A 19,558-nucleotide genomic window follows, 5' to 3' on the forward strand; every position below is an offset into this window, starting at 1 on the left:
AAGAAAAACATATGATCACCACTCTGGATTCTTAGCTGATGTGTGCAACCTTCTTCCTCTGACAGACCCTGACTGTGAAGGATGACCAGATCTTCTCCATGAACCCTCCCAAGTATGACAAAATCGAGGACATGGCCATGATGACCCACCTGCACGAACCCGCTGTGCTGTACAACCTCAAAGAGCGTTACGCAGCCTGGATGATCTACGTAAGTGGCAGCAGCAGCTTCCCCTGGGCAGCCTCAGGAGCTGCTGGGCCAGGCTCAGGGGAAGCCAAGGTGCTGTGTCCCTTCCTTGCAGACCTACTCGGGTCTCTTCTGCGTCACCGTCAACCCCTACAAGTGGCTGCCGGTGTACAACCCCGAGGTGGTGTTGGCCTACCGAGGCAAGAAGCGCCAGGAGGCCCCTCCACACATCTTCTCCATCTCTGACAACGCCTATCAGTTCATGCTGACTGGTGAGTGGCTCTGTCTGCCTCAGGGGCCTTGGACCAACAAATTCTCTGAAGGGATACTCTGTCTCAGCAAAGTGAAGAGGCTTTTTAAACCTTTCTTGGATCTGACACGCACATCTGTTGGAATTTACTATCTTCACAGCACTGTTTCTACCATTTTAAATGAAAGATATCTCCGTACTCAGTAATGTGTTTTGGAGGTTTGCTTGATTAAGTAAAGCTGACATCAGCAAAACATTAGAATTACCTGACTATGTTTCATTCTTTCTCTGTGGTTTATTGAGTTTTGAGCACTGTGTTTCTGCCTTGTTCACAGATCGTGAGAACCAGTCCATCCTGATCACGTAGGTACCCTCCCTGCATGGGTCCCTGGGGGCTGCCCAGTGCCAGGGCACCTCCTGCCTGACCACGCACCCTCTGCTTCTCTCTTGGCTTTGGCAGCGGAGAATCCGGGGCCGGGAAGACTGTGAACACAAAGCGTGTCATCCAGTACTTTGCAACAATTGCAGCCAGTGGAGAGAAGAAGAAGGAAGAACAAACATCAGGCAAAATGCAGGTAATTTAGTAGATACATGTTGGGATCAATGCTTTCCTTTGTTCTTGACATGATTTTTGGAAAGGATAACTAGCAATAATTATCACCCTGCAGGGAACGCTTGAGGATCAAATCATCAGCGCCAACCCACTGCTGGAGGCCTTTGGAAACGCCAAGACCGTGAGGAACGACAACTCCTCACGCTTTGTGAGTTGCTTAACAAAATATTTCTTCTAACATAGTAAACAAGAGTTTATGTCAGTATTCTTTTCTGTTCAGCCATCATGTTTTCAAGAGTAAAACTGAATTTTCTTACCGTGGCTATGCCACTTATCCTAAAGATCATTCTCCAGATTTCACAACACAAAAAATTAATTTCGTTTTACATTAAAATGCAAATAATAACATGTTATGTGGTGTTTCTCCTAGAACATACTGTAATGTTTAAAAATAGCTGGTTTTTTTTACTTACATTTATATTAATTTTCTCAGAGACAGACAAATTGCAGGAAAAAAGGGAATGAGGCTAGGAGAGATGAAAGAATTAGAAAGAAAGAAAGAAAGATATTTTCTAATTGAATAATATATTTGCTTCATTTCAGAAGTGAAGTTGTTGATCAGATCACAATTCAGATCTTAGCAGCTCAACTACTTAGATTGATATTTCTGTATCATTAACTGCTCTCTGTATGCAGGGATATAGTTAGAATAATTTGTTAAATGAATTTCACACATTCTGTCTCATTTGTTCGCTTAGCATACTTAAAATATAGTTTTGCCACTGCTGATTATTTTCATGGTTAAAAATGGAAAAGATAACTTTATGTGCATGGTGCAAATACCGAGCTTTTAAGAAAATGTCTCTAAGTAGAAAAATTGTGCCAACTTCTTTATTTCACATATACTTTCTATGTTGTAAATCTTAAAACACTTTTATTTTTTAAAGGGCAAATTCATCAGAATCCATTTTGGTGCCACAGGAAAACTGGCTTCAGCAGATATTGAAACATGTAAGACACTTGACAGCAGTTCACAATCCATCCATTCCCCCATCTAACCATACAACATATTTTCACCCCACCATCTATACTCTTTTCCCTGTTGTCTTCCCATCTTCTCTTTTTTTTTTCTTTTGCTGTTTCTTCTTGTTTCTAACTAAATTTTCCCTCCAGATCTGCTGGAGAAGTCCAGAGTCACTTTCCAGCTCAAGGCGGAAAGGAGCTACCACATCTTTTATCAGATCATGTCCAACAAGAAGCCGGAGCTCATTGGTAGGAAGAACTACTAACTTGGAGGAAGATTGCTGAGTATCTGCTCAAACCATTACTTGCTTGACTAAACTAAGCCTACATGACCCATCTTCTTATTTTCAGACATGCTCCTCATCACCACCAACCCATATGACTACCAATTTGTGAGTCAAGGCGAGATCACTGTCGCCAGCATTAACGACCAGGAGGAGCTGATGGCTACAGATGTAAGTAGCAATTCAGAGTATTGGAACTATTGGGATCTCCCAGACAAATGCTTTACTTTACTGTTCCTATTTCAGAGTGCCATTGACATCCTGGGCTTCAGTGCTGATGAGAAAACAGCCATCTACAAGCTGACAGGGGCTGTCATGCACTATGGGAACCTGAAGTTCAAGCAGAAGCAACGAGAGGAGCAGGCAGAGCCTGATGGCACCGAAGGTATCAGCAAAATCTTTGGCTAACCTGTTAGAAGTGGCAATTATAAATCAGTATTTGGAAGATGGAATAGAAATGTGTTAGGTGAGATAATACATAGGTATGAAACTGCCATACAAAATGCACTCTTTCTTCAATTACTGCTCATCATTATCTGCACTACCAACTGCATATATGTCCAAAAATCCCTCCTGAGCTACCACTCTGAATCATCATAGATTGCTCAGTGTGCTTAGACCTACTAAGAAAGAAAATATTTTTTGAAAAATATTGTTTCTACTTGATAGTCAAAGAAAATAAAGGCATTATATTCAGTTATAGAGGTTCTACTTCATAAATCACTTTAGGGCAAAATTACTCATGAATTCCAGGATAATTTTTAATAAATACATTATTTCTAGATGTTTCTGTGAAGATTTTTAAAAACACATATAGCCTTTAGATGAACTGCTCTGTAAAACATTCAATTCAAAGACGATTTCAATTGAATAATTATGTCATGGATCCCCTGAGAGCCAGTAAGCAAAATTTGATAACAAGAACATTAAATATTGCAGCTGTTTTGGGAAGGGTTCATCACTCAAAGTGCTGCATGTCTTGCTAGCTTTAATTTTTCTATCTCCTTGTCCTTGTACTTAGTTGCTGACAAGGCTGCCTACCTGATGGGTCTGAACTCAGCAGACCTGCTCAAGGCCCTCTGCTACCCCCGAGTCAAGGTGGGGAATGAATACGTGACCAAGGGCCAAACTGTGCAGCAGGTAACAACAACCACTTGGTGACTGGGAACCTCAGTCTTGATTTACTCTCTCCCCTTGGCTGCTAATTTCCTTCTGCTCCATTCTGCTTTGGTTTAGGTATACAATTCAGTGGGTGCACTGGCAAAGGCTGTCTATGAGAAGATGTTCCTGTGGATGGTTGTTCGCATCAATGAACAGCTGGACACGAAGCAGCCCAGGCAGTACTTCATTGGTGTGCTGGACATTGCTGGCTTTGAGATCTTTGATGTAAGGATTTCAGGTTTGAGGGCTGCTCTTGAAGGGAAAGATTGCTATATTAGAGGACTTGCAAGTAATATTCCTCTGAAGGTTTAACATGCTAGTCATTTGTGATTTTATGTACAAAAAAAACCCAGTCATATACTTTTCCAGGAGAAAACAAAATCCTCAAAAGCTCCATCAGTACAAGCACAGAGTCATGTTGTTTGTGCAGAAGTAGCAAATAGAATTTTATATGTTGTAACACTACAACTGTTTGAGCTTAATGTTAAAGATTAAATAACTCAAAATATTTTGGATAAATTTATAACAGAGCTTCTGGAGCAGAGCTAGGAGATGCATTGGTAAATATATAATGAGTTAAAGATGTTCAAAATGTTTTAAGAACCAAGAAAAGAACAGTTATTTATTTAATAAGAGATATCAAGGGTTTTCAATTTGGAGACAAGAGCATGCTTGTTTGCTGAATCATCTTGTTTGCTTAATAAAAAAATGTCAAAGTATTTTATTAATTTTAGCAGATTCACTAAAAAATCTGCTCCAGAAAAATCGCTCATTTTCATTGTGTAGCTATTTCTTTCTGGAGCTGCATATAGGTTCTGTTATGATGAGGTCCTGATTATACAGTTATGTTTTAAATGGGGAGATTTATAAATGGTGGAGGACAATGATGAAGAACTGAGCATATTGATGAGGGTGGGTTGTTGTGGTTTTTTTCCACTGAGCAGTTCAACAGCCTGGAGCAGCTGTGCATCAACTTCACCAATGAGAAACTGCAACAGTTCTTCAACCACCACATGTTCGTGCTGGAGCAGGAGGAGTACAAGAAGGAGGGGATTGAATGGACATTCATTGATTTTGGGATGGACCTGGCTGCCTGCATTGAACTCATTGAGAAGGTATGTTTTCCATTCAAGATCTCATTGTTTTAAATTTCTAATGGTTGGATTCTTGTATTTGGTTTTAATTGCAGAAATGCATCTTGAACTGTCCTATTGCTAATTATGCATTATAGATATTACAAAGTCCACTGAAAACTATAGAAGTAGTTATCACACATTCTCTGCATGGAAGGTATCTCATTTGCTTGGCTAAAGGATATTATCTTTGAAAACACAAGGCAGTTCCTAAAGTAAATTGAAAACATTTATTAGGGTTCTGGAATAAAGTTATCTGGAAATTGATAACTGGTTATCCATACAGTTATCTGTAATGGTTCTGTATGGTTCACAGCAAAGCAAGTACAGTACCCGACCTCTGAGAGGAAGAAAGAGAGATTTCTTGTAGCTCCTATAACAATTTAGGGCTCTGATTGACAATTAAAAACACAAGTAAATATGCCATGGACACATCTGTGTAGAGCACTTTAAAATATATTCTTTCTCCTCATGAACTTTAACATGGTCTTTGGCACAGAAAACATTCTGAATCACGATGCCAAAATGTAAATCAAGCAGGTGTATCTTTTAAACTCACTTTTTAGAAATAAATTTTCTACAAAGTTAGTTTTTCAGCTTCCTGTCACTTACTAAATTCCCTTTGAGACCAAGCCTTAATCATATATTCTACAGGCATTCTCTCTTGTTTATTGAACTATCTTCCAGCCCATGGGCATTTTCTCCATCCTGGAAGAGGAGTGCATGTTCCCCAAGGCAACTGACACCTCTTTCAAGAACAAGCTCTATGACCAGCACCTGGGCAAGTCCAGCAACTTCCAGAAGCCAAAACCTGCCAAAGGCAAGGCTGAGGCTCACTTCTCCCTGGTGCACTATGCTGGCACAGTGGATTACAACATCACTGGGTGGCTGGAGAAGAACAAGGACCCTCTGAATGAAACTGTCATTGGGCTGTACCAGAAATCATCTGTGAAGACCCTGGCTTTACTTTTTGCTTCTTATGGTGGAGGAGAAGCAGGTTATTTTTCTAAACTTTCTTTTTCAACAACTGCCTTATGTAAAGATAGAACAAAAAAGGTTATACGGTTATATTAAAGAACTTTTTTTTTTTTTTTTTTTAAGAGGCTAGTGGTGGTGGTGGTGGTGGCAAGAAGGGAGGCAAGAAGAAGGGTTCTTCTTTCCAGACTGTCTCAGCTCTTTTCCGGGTAAAGTATGGATTAATTTTCTATAAAGTGACATAAACAGAATGTCAAATCTGAGCTAAATGCACTCAGGTTTCTATTATGGCATTGGTTTTATAAAGAAGCGATATTAAGTATGAAGTGCATTTCATTGTGATTTTCTGTTCAAATTAAGGATTCATTGTTCATTTGGCTCTCTGAATTTCTTGTAAAAGTTCACTCCCATATTTTGGGAAAAATATTTTTCAGAATCTGTCACGTAATAGAAATATAAATATTTATCCCAAAAGGGCTGTTTACTCTATAAACAGTATTTATAGAGTACTGTTTTACTTCTTCCAAAATAAGGCGAAGAATTTAAAATATTTTTTTAATGAAAATACTTTTCAATAAAAAGTATATAGAAGGTTTCATTAAATCTAGATGAAAAATTTAAAAGCTTCTTCTAAGATTTATTATGTTAGTTCCTTGGCATCTACCTACAAAGTATACAAAAGTAAATTTCCTTCATCTAAACTACTATGCATGATCCCACAGGAGAATCTCAACAAGCTGATGACCAATCTGCGGAGCACTCACCCCCACTTTGTGCGCTGCATCATCCCCAATGAGACTAAAACACCTGGTAAGAGCCCCAAGCTGAAAGATCCTTGCTCTGATGCATCCATTCCCCTCTGCACTGCAATCTGTGCCACTCATTTGTGCTCTGCATTGCCAGGTGCCATGGAGCATGAGCTGGTGCTGCACCAGCTGCGCTGTAACGGCGTGCTGGAAGGGATCAGGATCTGCAGGAAAGGGTTCCCCAGCAGAGTCCTCTACGCTGACTTCAAACAGAGGTGAGAGCTATGAAATTTAGAGATAAATCAAGAGTCCTCACCAACTTCTCTCCAACACACAACTAAGTTTGCCAGAGTCTCTAAGTATGGAGAGATGAAATTCCAACTTCCTCAGTCTCATGTTGCTGCAAACACTGCTCTTGGTTTCAGTAATGAAAGAATGTTCTTATGACTGGACATTGTCTTCCTCCTATTTCCTCCAATTCCACAGATACAAGGTGCTTAATGCCAGTGCCATCCCTGAGGGACAGTTCATCGATAGCAAGAAGGCTTCTGAGAAGCTTCTTAGTTCAATCGATGTGGACCACACCCAGTACAAATTTGGACACACCAAGGTACAAAATCCCCCCCACCCCCCTTCACTGCCTGCCTGGGCTTTGCTCTCTCTACCTGACAGTGATGTGCTGCAACGTTCCCTCTCTCAAGGTGTTCTTCAAAGCTGGGCTGATAGGGATCCTGGAGGAGATGAGGGATGAGAAGCTGGCACAGCTCATCACCCGCACCCAGGCCAGGTGCAGGGGCTTCCTGGCGAGGGTGGAGTACCAGAGAATGGTGGAGCGCAGGTACACCTTCCTCTTCTTCAGTTAAAGTCATTTTGCTCATGGAAAAGTGTTGACACTTGTCAGACTAAGAATATTCATTATACATTTTAATTATTCCTCAGGGAATCCATCTTCTGCATCCAGTACAACATTCGTTCATTCATGAATGTCAAACACTGGCCATGGATGAAGCTGTTCTTCAAGATCAAGCCCTTGCTGAAGAGTGCAGAGTCTGAGAAGGAAATGGCCAACATGAAGGAAGAATTTGAGAAAACCAAGGAAGAGCTTGCGAAGGCTGAGGCAAAGCGTAAGGAGCTTGAAGAGAAAATGGCATCTCTGATGAAGGAGAAAAATGACCTGCAGCTCCAAGTGCAGGCTGTAAGTAACATATTTCTATACTTTTATAAGTAAATAAGATCTAGCTCTTCTTTCCTTTTATGGGACTCTCAAATTACATACTAAGCCTTCTAAGATACTTTAAGCCTAATACCATGTAAGTGAAGGTAAAATTAAGGCCACATTCTTTCTCCACTCAATCTTACTATTGCGAGCTGTAATTTAAAAAGTATGAATTTTGAGTCTTCATACCTGCATGTGTCTGCTTGAGATCATAAAGCCATATGAGAGACATTATGTGAGACATAAAGCCTTACTGTAGTCACTGTAGTGAATCTAGGGAGCAGAGACAGTAGCTTGACTGACCTACAACTCTCCTTAACTCAGTTGTCAAAATGAAGAGCTGATTACCATTTCTTATAGCAGATCTCACCTCACCTCCTGTACCTACTACACCCAGAAAACACAGATGACCATTACAACTTAGAACACAAGCATCATCTCCATATATCTGTCTCCAATGGCTTTTGGCCTCTCAGAACAATAAAAAACGTTCTGGCGAGACCCTTGAGTTGAAATGCCTGTTTCAGAGAATGATGAATCTCATTCTATTGTCCACTGACACCATTGGCTGAATATAAAGCTACTAATGGGAGTTTCAAATATTTCCTTGGAGGTAGAGTTATTTACATTTCTCAACACTTCCACATAAATTTGAATTTAGTACATAATAAGAAAAAATCACTTTCAAAGGGAGAAAAGAAAAATATCAATTAAATCAAAGTGACTTTCTGATATATCCAAGCTAAATAGGTTGAAATGAAATGTAGCTAAACAGAGCTCTATTAATGATGCAAAAGGTCCAAAAAGAAAACTAACTAAAAACTTTTTCTAGATTTTTAGTTTCCAATGCAATTGCACAGTTTGTTTTTTCCCCAAAAGTAATTATGAAAGTCTTGCCAATTCACATCAGTTCCTTCAGTACTAAATACAATTTCCTGCAATTTCCCACCAGGAAGCTGATGCTTTGGCTGATGCTGAGGAAAGGTGTGACCAGCTCATCAAAACAAAAATCCAGCTGGAAGCCAAAGTCAAGGAGGTGACTGAAAGGGCTGAGGATGAAGAAGAAATTAATGCTGAGCTGACAGCCAAGAAGAGGAAGCTGGAGGATGAATGTTCAGAGCTGAAGAAAGATATTGATGACCTTGAGCTAACACTGGCCAAGGTGGAGAAGGAAAAACATGCCACCGAAAACAAGGTACACACATTGGCAGTCACATAAAGGGTCATGAAATTACAGACTCAGAGTAAAAGGCAACTTACCAAAAGACAGGCTAACTGTGGAAAATCTTGAGCTGTGCATCTTGAGCTGAGCATCCAAAATATAAATGAAACATAAAACCAATTAACTCTTTTTCTTCCAAATTTTAAAACATGCTTATATTTGTAGGTGAAAAACCTCACCGAGGAGATGGCAGCTTTGGATGAGACCATTGTGAAGCTGACAAAGGAGAAGAAAGCCCTCCAAGAGGCCCATCAGCAGACCCTGGATGACCTGCAGGCAGAGGAAGACAAAGTCAATACTCTGACCAAAGCCAAGACCAAGCTGGAACAGCAAGTGGATGATGTAAGCACACAGACATAGAGCAGGAACAGGACAGGTATGGAGTCCACGCTGGCTGGCAGAGCCCTGATGGTCTTGTTGTGTTTAGCTGGAAGGGTCCCTGGAGCAAGAGAAGAAACTGCGCATGGACCTGGAGAGAGCAAAGAGGAAACTGGAAGGAGACCTGAAGCTGGCCCAGGACAGCATCATGGATTTGGAGAATGATAAGCAGCAGCTGGATGAGAAACTGAAGAAGTAAGTGTGGCTCTGGGGCACCTGAGTGCTGGGCTGCAGTACTTGTCTTTTTTCTTGGAGCTCTAACATGGTTCACTTGTCCCAAAGGAAAGATTTTGAAATCAGCCAGATCCAGGGCAAGATCGAGGATGAGCAAGTCCTTGGAATGCAATTTCAGAAGAAGATCAAGGAGCTGCAGGCAAGTGTCTGTTCCTCCCCCTGCCTTGCTCAGGCTCAGCTCAGGCAGGAGGAGGGCACGGCTGTGAAGGGTCCCTGCTGTTCTGCAGGCCCGCATTGAGGAGCTGGAGGAGGAAATTGAGGCAGAGCGAACCTCTCGCGCTAAAGCAGAGAAGCATCGCGCTGACCTGTCCAGGGAGCTGGAGGAGATCAGCGAGCGCCTGGAAGAAGCAGGAGGGGCCACAGCAGCTCAGGTGGAGATGAACAAGAAGCGTGAGGCCGAGTTCCAGAAGATGCGCCGTGACCTGGAAGAGGCCACGCTGCAGCACGAAGCCACGGCTGCCGCCCTGCGCAAGAAGCACGCGGACAGCACAGCTGAGCTGGGCGAGCAGATCGACAACCTGCAACGCGTGAAGCAGAAGCTGGAGAAGGAGAAGAGTGAGATGAAGATGGAGATTGATGACTTGGCCAGCAACATGGAGTCTGTCTCCAAAGCCAAGGTATGGAAAAATATGAAAAAAACAGGAATATAAAAAATGTTGAAGTATATCTGTTAAAATTATGGACAGATGACCGTCTAACTCATGTCTCTGTATGGAACTTGTTTCTAACCTTTTAACTCCAAGGAACAGTCTATAACTTGCAAGTCTGTTCACTTTTTTCTGGTTAGAATGCTGTTGTACATAATAAGAAGGCATCCAGATACTAATCTTCTTTCATTCTCTCTGATCTCCACAGGCCAACCTGGAGAAGATGTGCCGCACTCTGGAAGATCAGCTGAGTGAGCTTAAAACCAAAGAAGAAGAACATCAGCGCATGATCAATGACCTCAATGCTCAAAGAGCTCGTCTGCAGACAGAAGCAGGTTAGAGAGATTCCCATATGTTTTGGCATGATTCCTAAACCAGCTTGTTTGGGTCATAAATGACAATTAGAATATCTCCTTATTTGTGTGCTTCCCCAGGTGAATTTTCACGCCAGGTAGATGAGAAAGATGCTCTGATTTCTCAGCTGTCAAGAGGCAAACAGGCTTTCACCCAGCAGATTGAGGAACTGAAGAGGCATCTGGAGGAAGAAATTAAGGTTATACCTGCTTTCTTTCCACTGGCCACTGACAAGAGTTGTAGCTTCACACTGCCTAGTGGGGATAGAATCTGCTTAGCATAAGCCATCCTGGGAGATGGCTTTTGTTTCTGCAATAAGTTTGATTAGTGGATTTTTTCCCCAGTCTTACATCTGTCCTTCATTGCAAACATTCCTCCAGCAGTCATGTTTGTAGGGTGAAATTAATTCATTGGAAGAGATTTCATGGGATATTACCACTCCTTGACGCAACCCCACTCTCTATCTAGGCCAAGAACGCCCTGGCCCATGCCCTGCAGTCTGCTCGCCACGACTGTGACTTGCTCCGGGAGCAATATGAGGAGGAGCAGGAGGCCAAGGGGGAGCTGCAGCGAGCCCTGTCCAAGGCCAACAGCGAAGTGGCCCAGTGGAGAACCAAATACGAGACGGACGCGATTCAGCGCACGGAGGAGCTCGAGGAGGCCAAGTACGTGGAGAAGCAGAATGGCAAATGACAGGAGAAAATGGAGGCTGGTCAACAGAAATAGGAATCTCTGAGAGTGGGTTAAGATAAGAATGGGAGGGAAGCAAGAATATAGATTTATAGAAAAAGGAGAGAGAGGAAGGCAGAGAAAAAGTGGAGATAGGAAGGGAAAATATAGGCTTTCGGACTAGAAGTGCTAAGACAGGCCGAATAGGTGATAGGACATAGCAAAGTATGGATCCTTATATCTGTGAAAAGTGCTCAGTTCAAAACCCTTAAAGTGATCAACTCTCCTTTCATGATAGAATAGAACTGACAGCCTTCCAAGCTCTGATGTGCAACTGTGCTTACCACTTCCCAGGAAGAAGTTGGCCCAGCGCCTGCAGGATGCAGAGGAACATGTTGAGGCTGTCAATGCCAAATGTGCCTCCCTGGAAAAGACAAAGCAGAGGCTGCAGAATGAAGTGGAGGACCTGATGATTGATGTGGAGAGATCCAATGCTGCCTGTGCTGCTCTGGATAAGAAGCAGAAGAACTTTGACAAGGTCTTTTGGCCTCCAGCACCAGCCCTCCTGGCCAGAGCAGGGCCCTGTGATGGCCACAGCCCTACTCACCCCCCGTTTCTCTTCAGATCCTGGCAGAATGGAAGCAGAAGTATGAGGAAACGCAGGCTGAGCTGGAGGCCTCGCAGAAGGAGTCGCGCTCTCTCAGCACGGAGCTGTTCAAGATGAAGAATGCCTATGAGGAGTCCTTGGACCACCTGGAAACAATGAAGCGGGAGAACAAGAACTTGCAGCGTAAGTCCCTGGCCCTCTGCTCTCACTGGCCTTTCTCACAAGCTTGTCTATCTGCCACACTTCACAGCTCTGGGCCTGCAAGGATAAGATCGTGCTTGGCACCTTGCTGCACCAGAGCCTTTCACCATTCATCTCTCTTCCTGACCATGGTGCTTTCCTCCCTTCCTTGCAGAGGAGATTTCTGACCTCACAGAGCAGATCGCTGAGCAAGGAAAGGCAATTCACGAGCTGGAGAAAGTGAAGAAGCAGATTGAGCAGGAGAAATCTGAAATCCAGGCTGCTCTGGAGGAAGCTGAGGTACATGACAACAACCACTGGAATCTGTAGTAAATAAATTAAGAAATAGGGCTGAAAAGGCCTGGAACAGAGATACCCTCTGTTATGGCTGAGGAGTGCATCTGAGATTTCTGAAAATATTTTTGATTTTATCAATGTTTCGTCTACTTTTCCAGGCCTCTCTGGAACATGAGGAGGGGAAGATCCTGCGCCTGCAGCTTGAGCTCAACCAAGTGAAGTCTGAGATTGACAGGAAGATAGCAGAGAAAGATGAGGAAATTGACCAGATGAAGAGAAACCATCTCAGAATTGTGGAGTCCATGCAGAGCACTCTGGATGCTGAGATCAGGAGCAGGAATGAAGCCCTGAGGCTGAAGAAGAAGATGGAGGGAGACCTGAATGAAATGGAGATCCAGCTGAGCCATGCCAATCGTGTGGCTGCAGAGGCCCAGAAGAACCTGAGAAACACCCAGGGAGTGCTCAAGGTATGTTACACCAAGAATGTGCACTTTGGGTTTTACTTTTTCCAATACTGGCTTTGCTGCAGTCCTCTAGATACATTCTAGTTCCTTAATAACTCTCCCTAACTGAAGAGCCCAGAATTGGATGCAATACTCAATGTGAGGCCACCCAAAACAGGAATTCAGCTCCAGCTCTGCCTTGGCTTTCATAATCCTATCCTTACACATCCTTGCAGCATCTCTATATTGTTCCAAAGACATTTCCTGCTTTTTCTGCCACCAATGCATTTCCTTTTTACACTTCATTTTGATCTGAAGGTCCTTGCTTAGCAATGCTGATCTGCCTCTTTTGCCTGATTGCTAACACATGTCAATTAAGAGCTTCTGCACTCCAGAAAAAAAATTCTTAACTCTTTTTTTGCTTCTTTATTCTTGAGGTGAGTTTCTCAAGGGTTTTCCATCCAGGAATTCCTTGAATGACTCAAGTCCACTCTTCTAAAATTCAGGGACATGACCATACTCTTCAGCTGTCCCAGATTCTCGTGAATCAGCCTCCAACTGACTTTTCTAAGATACTGTGCATAGATGGACAATAAGTCCACATATATATATATATATTCCTATATTTTTATTTATTATACTACCAAAATCATTATGGGACTGGTGGCAATTGCAATTGTGCAACAATGCTGTGTCGTCTTATAATTTCTCTTGATTCTTCGCCTTCTAATTTCTCTTTATTCTCTACAGGACACCCAGATCCATCTGGATGATGCTCTCAGGACACAGGAGGACCTGAAGGAGCAGGTGGCCATGGTGGAGCGCAGAGCAAACCTGCTGCAGGCTGAAATTGAGGAGCTTCGGGCAGCCCTGGAGCAGACGGAGCGGTCGAGGAAATTGGCTGAGCAGGAGCTTCTGGATGCAAGTGAGAGAGTTCAGCTCCTCCACACTCAGGTTAGATTCAAAATCTTATGGGCAATTTTCTTCCTTTATAGATTTTCATCTGTGTAAATTCCTAAATCATTTCTTGTAGTAGAGTACTTTATCTGAACCAGAATTATTACACTTGTACAAAGAAATGGATTATGTCAAAATGAGTAGGATTGCATGAGCAGTCAGAACAGCTGCTTCAAATTTCAGTCATTCTCTGCTATCTATCTGTGTATGACCTGACAAGATACATCAGGAAGATATCAGATATTTATCAGATATTTATCAGATATATATCTGATATGAGATATTTAGAGGATAACTTTACATTGGAACAGTAAATTTCTCTTTTGGAAACAACTGCACAAAATTTTATTGTTCAACAGAACACCAGCCTGATCAACACCAAGAAGAAGCTGGAAACGGACATTGCCCAGATCCAGAGTGAAATGGAGGATACCATCCAGGAAGCCCGCAATGCTGAGGAGAAGGCCAAGAAGGCCATCACAGATGTGAGTTGGGCTCTCCTGGCATTGATGATGGTGAATGTACTCTCCCCAAAATATCTCCACTCCCAAATTGGCTTTGACCTTTTGCTCTGATCAGGCGGCCATGATGGCAGAAGAGCTGAAGAAGGAGCAGGACACCAGTGCCCACCTGGAGAGGATGAAGAAGAACCTGGACCAGACGGTGAAGGACCTGCAGCACCGTCTGGAAGAAGCTGAGCAGCTGGCACTGAAGGGAGGGAAGAAGCAGATCCAGAAGCTGGAGGCCAGGGTGTGTAGGGCTGGGGCTGTGCCTGAGTGAGCGTGTCCCTCCTTGGAGAGACATTGCCAGGGCAGCTGCAGGGATGGGCTTGTCCTTGCAGGTGCGGGAGCTGGAAGGGGAGGTTGATGCTGAGCAGAAGCGCAGCGCTGAAGCCGTGAAGGGTGTGCGCAAGTACGAGCGGAGGGTGAAGGAACTCACCTACCAGGTAAGGCAGGAGCTCTCCTGCTCTCACTGGGCTTTCTCACAGTGAGTCACACTCTGCCCACACCGTTCCCAAGGGCAATTGTTAACCTCACGTGATGCAGAACCATTATTTACTCTCCATTTGCCAAACATTTTAGTCTGAGGAAGACAGGAAGAATATTCTCAGGCTGCAGGATCTGGTGGACAAGCTGCAAATGAAAGTGAAATCCTACAAGAGACAAGCTGAGGAAGCTGTAAGTATTGCTTGGAGCATGGCAAAAATTCCATTGGGGCAGGACAGACACTGAATGAGGCTGAATACCAGAAGGAAAGATTTGAAAGAAACTCCCAAGACACAACTGTCTTGGCCATGCTGTTTGCTATCATGTCATGAGGCCATGGTGAGCTCTGGGCACCCTGCAGTCAGGGCATTCATTAAGGGAACTTCTGCAGCCTGTTTCACACAGGAGGCCAGAGTAAACAAACCAAGGGGCCACACCCAGTGACTGACAAGTTCCTTAATCTCTGCTAATAATCAGCAGCAGAAGGCTTCCTGGTCTTCCCAACCCAGTAATTTGCACTGACAATTGGGCAGGAAGTAGTGTGAGAATAAGTACAGAAATGATAAATCAAAGGGGTGAAATTGATTCTCACATGTGACACAGTCCTGGTGGAGCTTGTCCCAGTACGGTCCTGAGAAGGGGAAGATGAGGAGCTCTGTGTGAGGCTGATGTGTGAGCAGTGGTGGGAGGGGGATGGAGATTTGCAGCCCTACCATGCTGACTTACAGCAGGAGTGAAATCCCTGCCCTGTGCTCCTCACCACTGACTCCCTTTCCCCACACAGGAGGAGCTGTCCAATGTCAACCTGTCCAAGTTCCGCAAGATCCAGCACGAGCTGGAGGAGGCCGAGGAGCGGGCTGACATTGCAGAGTCACAGGTCAACAAGCTCCGAGCCAAGAGCCGCGAGATTAGTGGCAAGAAAATAGCAGAGGAAGAGTGAGGATGTCATGAGGCATCGAAGTGACCTGAGGGCTGCACAAAATGTGTAACCTCTGTCCTTCTTCAAGTGTTCATAACCATGTCTATATGTAGAGAATAAAGAACATAGATTTCATCGCATACACAGCAGAATCAGTGATTTTGGTCTGCAGTTATACAAATTTGGGGCATTTTCAAATGACATATTTATTTCACTTTAAGCCTTGCGTAACAGTACAGCTTTACTTATCCCATCTCCAGTATTTCTCCACTCTGTCTTACTCTATTACCAATGAGGGAAGAAAACGTATTTAATTTTCATATTGGGAGAGGATCAGGACGAAGGCATGACAGGACAAACACCTTTTCACCTTTTCTGTCCTGGCATAGAAAAAATTTGTTTTCCTTTGTGAATTGTGTTTCTTCATGGGTACAGTACTCAGAGGTTGTCATTGATGGTCCTATTATCACTTCAGCAAGTGGCATTTAGAGGGACGTTTCCCCAAGGGAAAACATCTGTAGTCCAAAAAGCATCTGTATGCCTCTGAGTTGTTATGGAGGAACTTAGGCAAGGGGTGATGTGCTGCCTTAGAACAAGGCAAGTGAAGGCCAGTAACTCTAGAGAGTGGCTTGTTACTGAGCAAATTTAAAGATCATACGGCCTTGTTAATAACTTCACAAATATGATGTTAATAATCAGTTTCAAAGGAAAACAGATAATGTATTATTTGGATAAGAGGATATTGCAGTGCCTTACTTCCTCTGTGAGGCAGAATAGCCAATACTAATATGTTCCAGTTGTAAATTAAATTGAATTTAATGAACAGCTTGATAGAAGTGTGAACAAGAGGATAAACCCCAAGCAGTGTAACATGTAGAGCCACCAGAACAAACTGGGAACAGCTGCACTACTATATAGTTTTTCCAGTACTGAAATGTATGAGTTTTTGTTCTAAGGAATAATTAAGACTAATGTACAAATACAAAAAGCTAAAAGATCTGGTTTTCATCATGCAAGATAAGTCTTCAAATGGAAATAATACTGAGAATATTACAACTTGAAAGGAATCACAAAATCTAACTTTTACCGAGGTAAAAATCCGTAGACGATGATGACAAACTGTGTTCTACCTGTCTGACTCTTGCAGCACTGGAGTGGAATGTAGATATCAACTGTATTTGAGCTGACCAAAGAAGAAAAAAGGCATCTACACAAGGTTTACTGGTCTGAAGTCTTAAATGACAGGCTGTTTCCTGCAAGGCAAGAAGCAGTACTTAAAATAGGGAACCTCACTTGTACTGGACCCAGGCACATTGCACAGCTGCCAAGGGCAGATTCTACTACAGATACTGTTTTCCATTTTACCATTGTAAAGGAGACTTGGTTCTATCACACTGCAGGAGTATTTGTGGGTCCCTCAAGGTTCCTGGCTAGGTTTATACCTCTTTATATATGGGGAGTGCTTCAAAGAGCTGCGAAACTGCTGGGGAAGGGAGCTGGAGATGTTGGAAAGCAGATGTTGAGAAAACAGGAGGATTGAAGCCTTTTAAAGTGCACCACAGCAGTCAGTGTTCAGGACTGGGAGGTCCTCCTCCTCCCAAACACACTGAGGTTTACACCCAAGGAATCCTCCCATTTTATAACTAAATGTGGAAGTAATCTTCTAGGAAGCACTTAAATATATTTAAGGAAAAGATGATGCCCTGGGTTGACTCTTGTGTCACTGTAAGTGATGCTCTTCAGAGACATCATCTCTATGTGTGAAGCTGTGAAAACTTCATCAGTGCCAGCGATATCTGGGCAACAAAGAAAGGAAATTACTCCCCTCCTTTTCCCTTCCCACAATATGCTCCTAAGAGATAGGTGGTATTCTTTCTTTCCACACAAATCCTTACCTGCCACACCTTGAAAGAAATCAGGGGAATTTCTTTGTTCTAAAGAACATCTTTCTTTAAACAAACAAACCAACAAACAACCCCGTAACTTTAATTCAAAAATCAGTGTGTTACAACTGGGGCTCAGTGAAAACATGGAGAAGTATTTCCAGCTCCATGTGTACCTCTTTAGACCTGTTGACAGAGTAGTAAATATCACAACAACTTTGGGGACCATGTTTCAGTGCCAAAACTCTCTGTTCCCTTTGGACAATATTACAATCACCCTCCAAAATGAACAAGCTGCCCTGACTGTGGAGGAATCTGATGCACATGAAACACCTGAATCTGTTGGGGCTCCTCTCTCGCTCACCTGTAAGAAATTATGGCCTGGGGATTTGTTACTAATGCTCATCTGATGAAAGGTAACATTGCAGGTTCCTTAAGAGACAACACCTGGGGCCAGAATTCCAACTGCACAGGTGGGAGAGGGAGAGAAATCACACACATTGCACTGTGCTGAGCTGGCCTTGCCACCAGCCATCCTGGGAAAGCAGGGCTGGAGACTTGCTGGAATCACAGTGGAATAGTAAAGGGATGAGTAAAGAAAACCAATTTCTCCTCACTTTTTGATTTGCTGCCTTGGCTGGAGGACAAGGAGTCATTTTGCATCAACACACTATTTCTGGAGTCAGGCTGCCTGTGATATAAAATGTGCTGATGCACAGGTAACTGATCTAGGAAGAAACATGGGTCCATAAGTGGCCTAAAGAAACAAGTCTGAGAGAAGGTTTAAAATAGATGCAGCTGATGAGCTCCACTAGAGCTGCTGCCCCATGTAGACTGTGGAGTTCTCTGACTTTCAACAGCTTGGGCATGGACAACTGTGTCTCCTGGGCACCAAAGCATCAGCACTTTAAGAGGCACTAAGACATTATATGTGAGTCATACTCCATCATCATTTCTTTTTCTTTTCTCAGTACAAGCTGGAATTTTTTTTTTCCTAATACTGCACTTTGAACACTGATTTCTGTCATTTCTGCTTCACTTTCCAACATCTCTGACACTTCCAGGCACTAATCTTCCTCCCGTTGGCTTATCAGTCTTTCCACCCTGCTCATCTTCTATGTAACTGAAGCTCCAGTGTGTGGGGAAAAAAGTATCCTCTACATCACTCTGATATTATTTAGAACTCTGCTCAGATGTCATCCTCTCATGTTTGCTGTACTGGTAGAAGGAGAATGATTAGCTGACTGTGATGCAATTTCAAGAACTGTTTATCCTGACATTCCAGGTCACAGTCTTTACCTTCCTCTGCCCAGTGAAATGACACCTTCCTCTTAACTGCAGATTATCTGCCACTGCGGTTTTTCAGGCAGCCACTTGGAGTCCCCACTGAAAAAGGATGGCACCACCTTTACAAACATGTAACTCACAACAGTCCATACCAGGAAAAATAACACACTGATTTCCACAAACTGAAGCAAGATTACAAGCATAGCTACCACTAAAACTAGAGGAACAGAACTTGAAGAGAGAAAAGCCACCAATTAATACAAAATTAACAAACAGAAAAAAACAGCCTCTCTATCCTCTCCCCCTTCCAAAAAGTCCCCACCTAAACAGCTGCCCTTGCCCCCAAATTTCACCATCAGCATTATCCAGGGGCTTATGCTCTACTTCCCTGGATTTTAGTTCTCATCTCTCATAGCCCATGCAGTGAACATCCTGAACTGCTTTTCATCCCAGAGGATGCATTCAAATCTGTCATTACTGCTGAAAATTAGCAACTTTCTTCTTGGTCAGTTTATGTTTCCTAATTTTTTTTCTTTCATTCCCTGCACCAGCATGGATTAGGGATGCCTAATAGATCTCCAAACCATGTTTCTTTGCTGGGCACCTCATCACGCCAGCCACAGTATGACACACAAACAGCCTGCAAGAAATACACTTTACTTTAGTCTGATCTGATTCTTACTGGTTTTTATATACAAAGTATGTCCTTACCATTGCAATGGTCCAGTACTCAGCTAGGTCTTAGCAGAAGAGTAGGGATGAGAAGTTTTGCTCCAGCAGATCAGAGCATCAGCATTTGTTCTCAGCATGTGCTAATGCTCCTGGGAGCTCTCATTTTACCCAGAGGCAGCAGAAATGCTGCTGCAGCAGCGTGGATATTCCCTGCCAGACAGTTAATCAGGTTCTACAGGGTGCACTGATGCCTCCAGCACGCCCTGTGTGGCGTTCATATGACAGCATGGCTGACTA

General features: G+C 43.1%; 1 protein-coding gene and 1 long non-coding RNA gene across 3 annotated transcripts in view; one reads left to right on the plus strand and one right to left on the minus strand.

Moving 5' to 3' along the window:
* LOC132336691 (myosin-1B-like) overlaps positions 1 to 15,559 on the plus strand; it is a 15,783-nt gene extending 224 nt beyond the window's left edge. The window contains exons 2-38 of one of the 2 annotated variants that reach the window (XM_059864463.1): positions 66 to 209; positions 301 to 457; positions 771 to 798; positions 896 to 1,010; positions 1,104 to 1,196; positions 1,936 to 1,999; positions 2,162 to 2,260; positions 2,363 to 2,466; positions 2,542 to 2,680; positions 3,317 to 3,435; positions 3,532 to 3,681; positions 4,401 to 4,571; positions 5,277 to 5,586; positions 5,691 to 5,773; positions 6,287 to 6,374; positions 6,468 to 6,585; positions 6,797 to 6,920; positions 7,012 to 7,148; positions 7,250 to 7,505; positions 8,479 to 8,721; positions 8,914 to 9,090; positions 9,176 to 9,321; positions 9,409 to 9,499; positions 9,588 to 9,977; positions 10,216 to 10,342; positions 10,442 to 10,560; positions 10,830 to 11,026; positions 11,385 to 11,568; positions 11,655 to 11,820; positions 11,993 to 12,117; positions 12,273 to 12,581; positions 13,308 to 13,511; positions 13,874 to 13,999; positions 14,094 to 14,264; positions 14,356 to 14,460; positions 14,597 to 14,692; positions 15,285 to 15,559. In XM_059864463.1, the coding sequence (XP_059720446.1) occupies positions 66 to 209; positions 301 to 457; positions 771 to 798; positions 896 to 1,010; positions 1,104 to 1,196; positions 1,936 to 1,999; positions 2,162 to 2,260; positions 2,363 to 2,466; positions 2,542 to 2,680; positions 3,317 to 3,435; positions 3,532 to 3,681; positions 4,401 to 4,571; positions 5,277 to 5,586; positions 5,691 to 5,773; positions 6,287 to 6,374; positions 6,468 to 6,585; positions 6,797 to 6,920; positions 7,012 to 7,148; positions 7,250 to 7,505; positions 8,479 to 8,721; positions 8,914 to 9,090; positions 9,176 to 9,321; positions 9,409 to 9,499; positions 9,588 to 9,977; positions 10,216 to 10,342; positions 10,442 to 10,560; positions 10,830 to 11,026; positions 11,385 to 11,568; positions 11,655 to 11,820; positions 11,993 to 12,117; positions 12,273 to 12,581; positions 13,308 to 13,511; positions 13,874 to 13,999; positions 14,094 to 14,264; positions 14,356 to 14,460; positions 14,597 to 14,692; positions 15,285 to 15,440 (5,631 nt within the window). In that variant the 3' untranslated portion in view covers positions 15,441 to 15,559. Of the gene's footprint in view, positions 1 to 65; positions 210 to 300; positions 458 to 770; positions 799 to 895; positions 1,011 to 1,103; positions 1,197 to 1,935; positions 2,000 to 2,161; positions 2,261 to 2,362; positions 2,467 to 2,541; positions 2,681 to 3,316; positions 3,436 to 3,531; positions 3,682 to 4,400; positions 4,572 to 5,276; positions 5,587 to 5,690; positions 5,774 to 6,286; positions 6,586 to 6,796; positions 6,921 to 7,011; positions 7,149 to 7,249; positions 7,506 to 8,478; positions 8,722 to 8,913; positions 9,091 to 9,175; positions 9,322 to 9,408; positions 9,500 to 9,587; positions 9,978 to 10,215; positions 10,343 to 10,441; positions 10,561 to 10,829; positions 11,027 to 11,384; positions 11,569 to 11,654; positions 11,821 to 11,992; positions 12,118 to 12,272; positions 12,582 to 13,307; positions 13,512 to 13,873; positions 14,000 to 14,093; positions 14,265 to 14,355; positions 14,461 to 14,596; positions 14,693 to 15,284 lie in introns of both variants that reach the window. The other variant, XM_059864462.1, reaches the window with a different exon arrangement.
* LOC132336706 (uncharacterized) overlaps positions 1 to 19,505 on the minus strand; it is a 31,988-nt gene extending 12,483 nt beyond the window's left edge. The window contains exons 1-5 of the long non-coding RNA XR_009488928.1: positions 19,301 to 19,505; positions 8,928 to 9,018; positions 8,787 to 8,832; positions 1,462 to 1,515; positions 702 to 918 (exon numbers count right to left, since the gene is read on the minus strand). This is a non-coding gene — a long non-coding RNA (uncharacterized LOC132336706). The remainder of the gene's footprint in view (positions 1 to 701; positions 919 to 1,461; positions 1,516 to 8,786; positions 8,833 to 8,927; positions 9,019 to 19,300) is intronic.
* Positions 19,506 to 19,558: the final 53 nt, after the last annotated feature.

The sequence above is a fragment of the Haemorhous mexicanus genome, chromosome 20, assembly GCF_027477595.1.
Source record: "Haemorhous mexicanus isolate bHaeMex1 chromosome 20, bHaeMex1.pri, whole genome shotgun sequence".
Lineage (NCBI taxonomy): Eukaryota > Metazoa > Chordata > Aves > Passeriformes > Fringillidae > Haemorhous > Haemorhous mexicanus.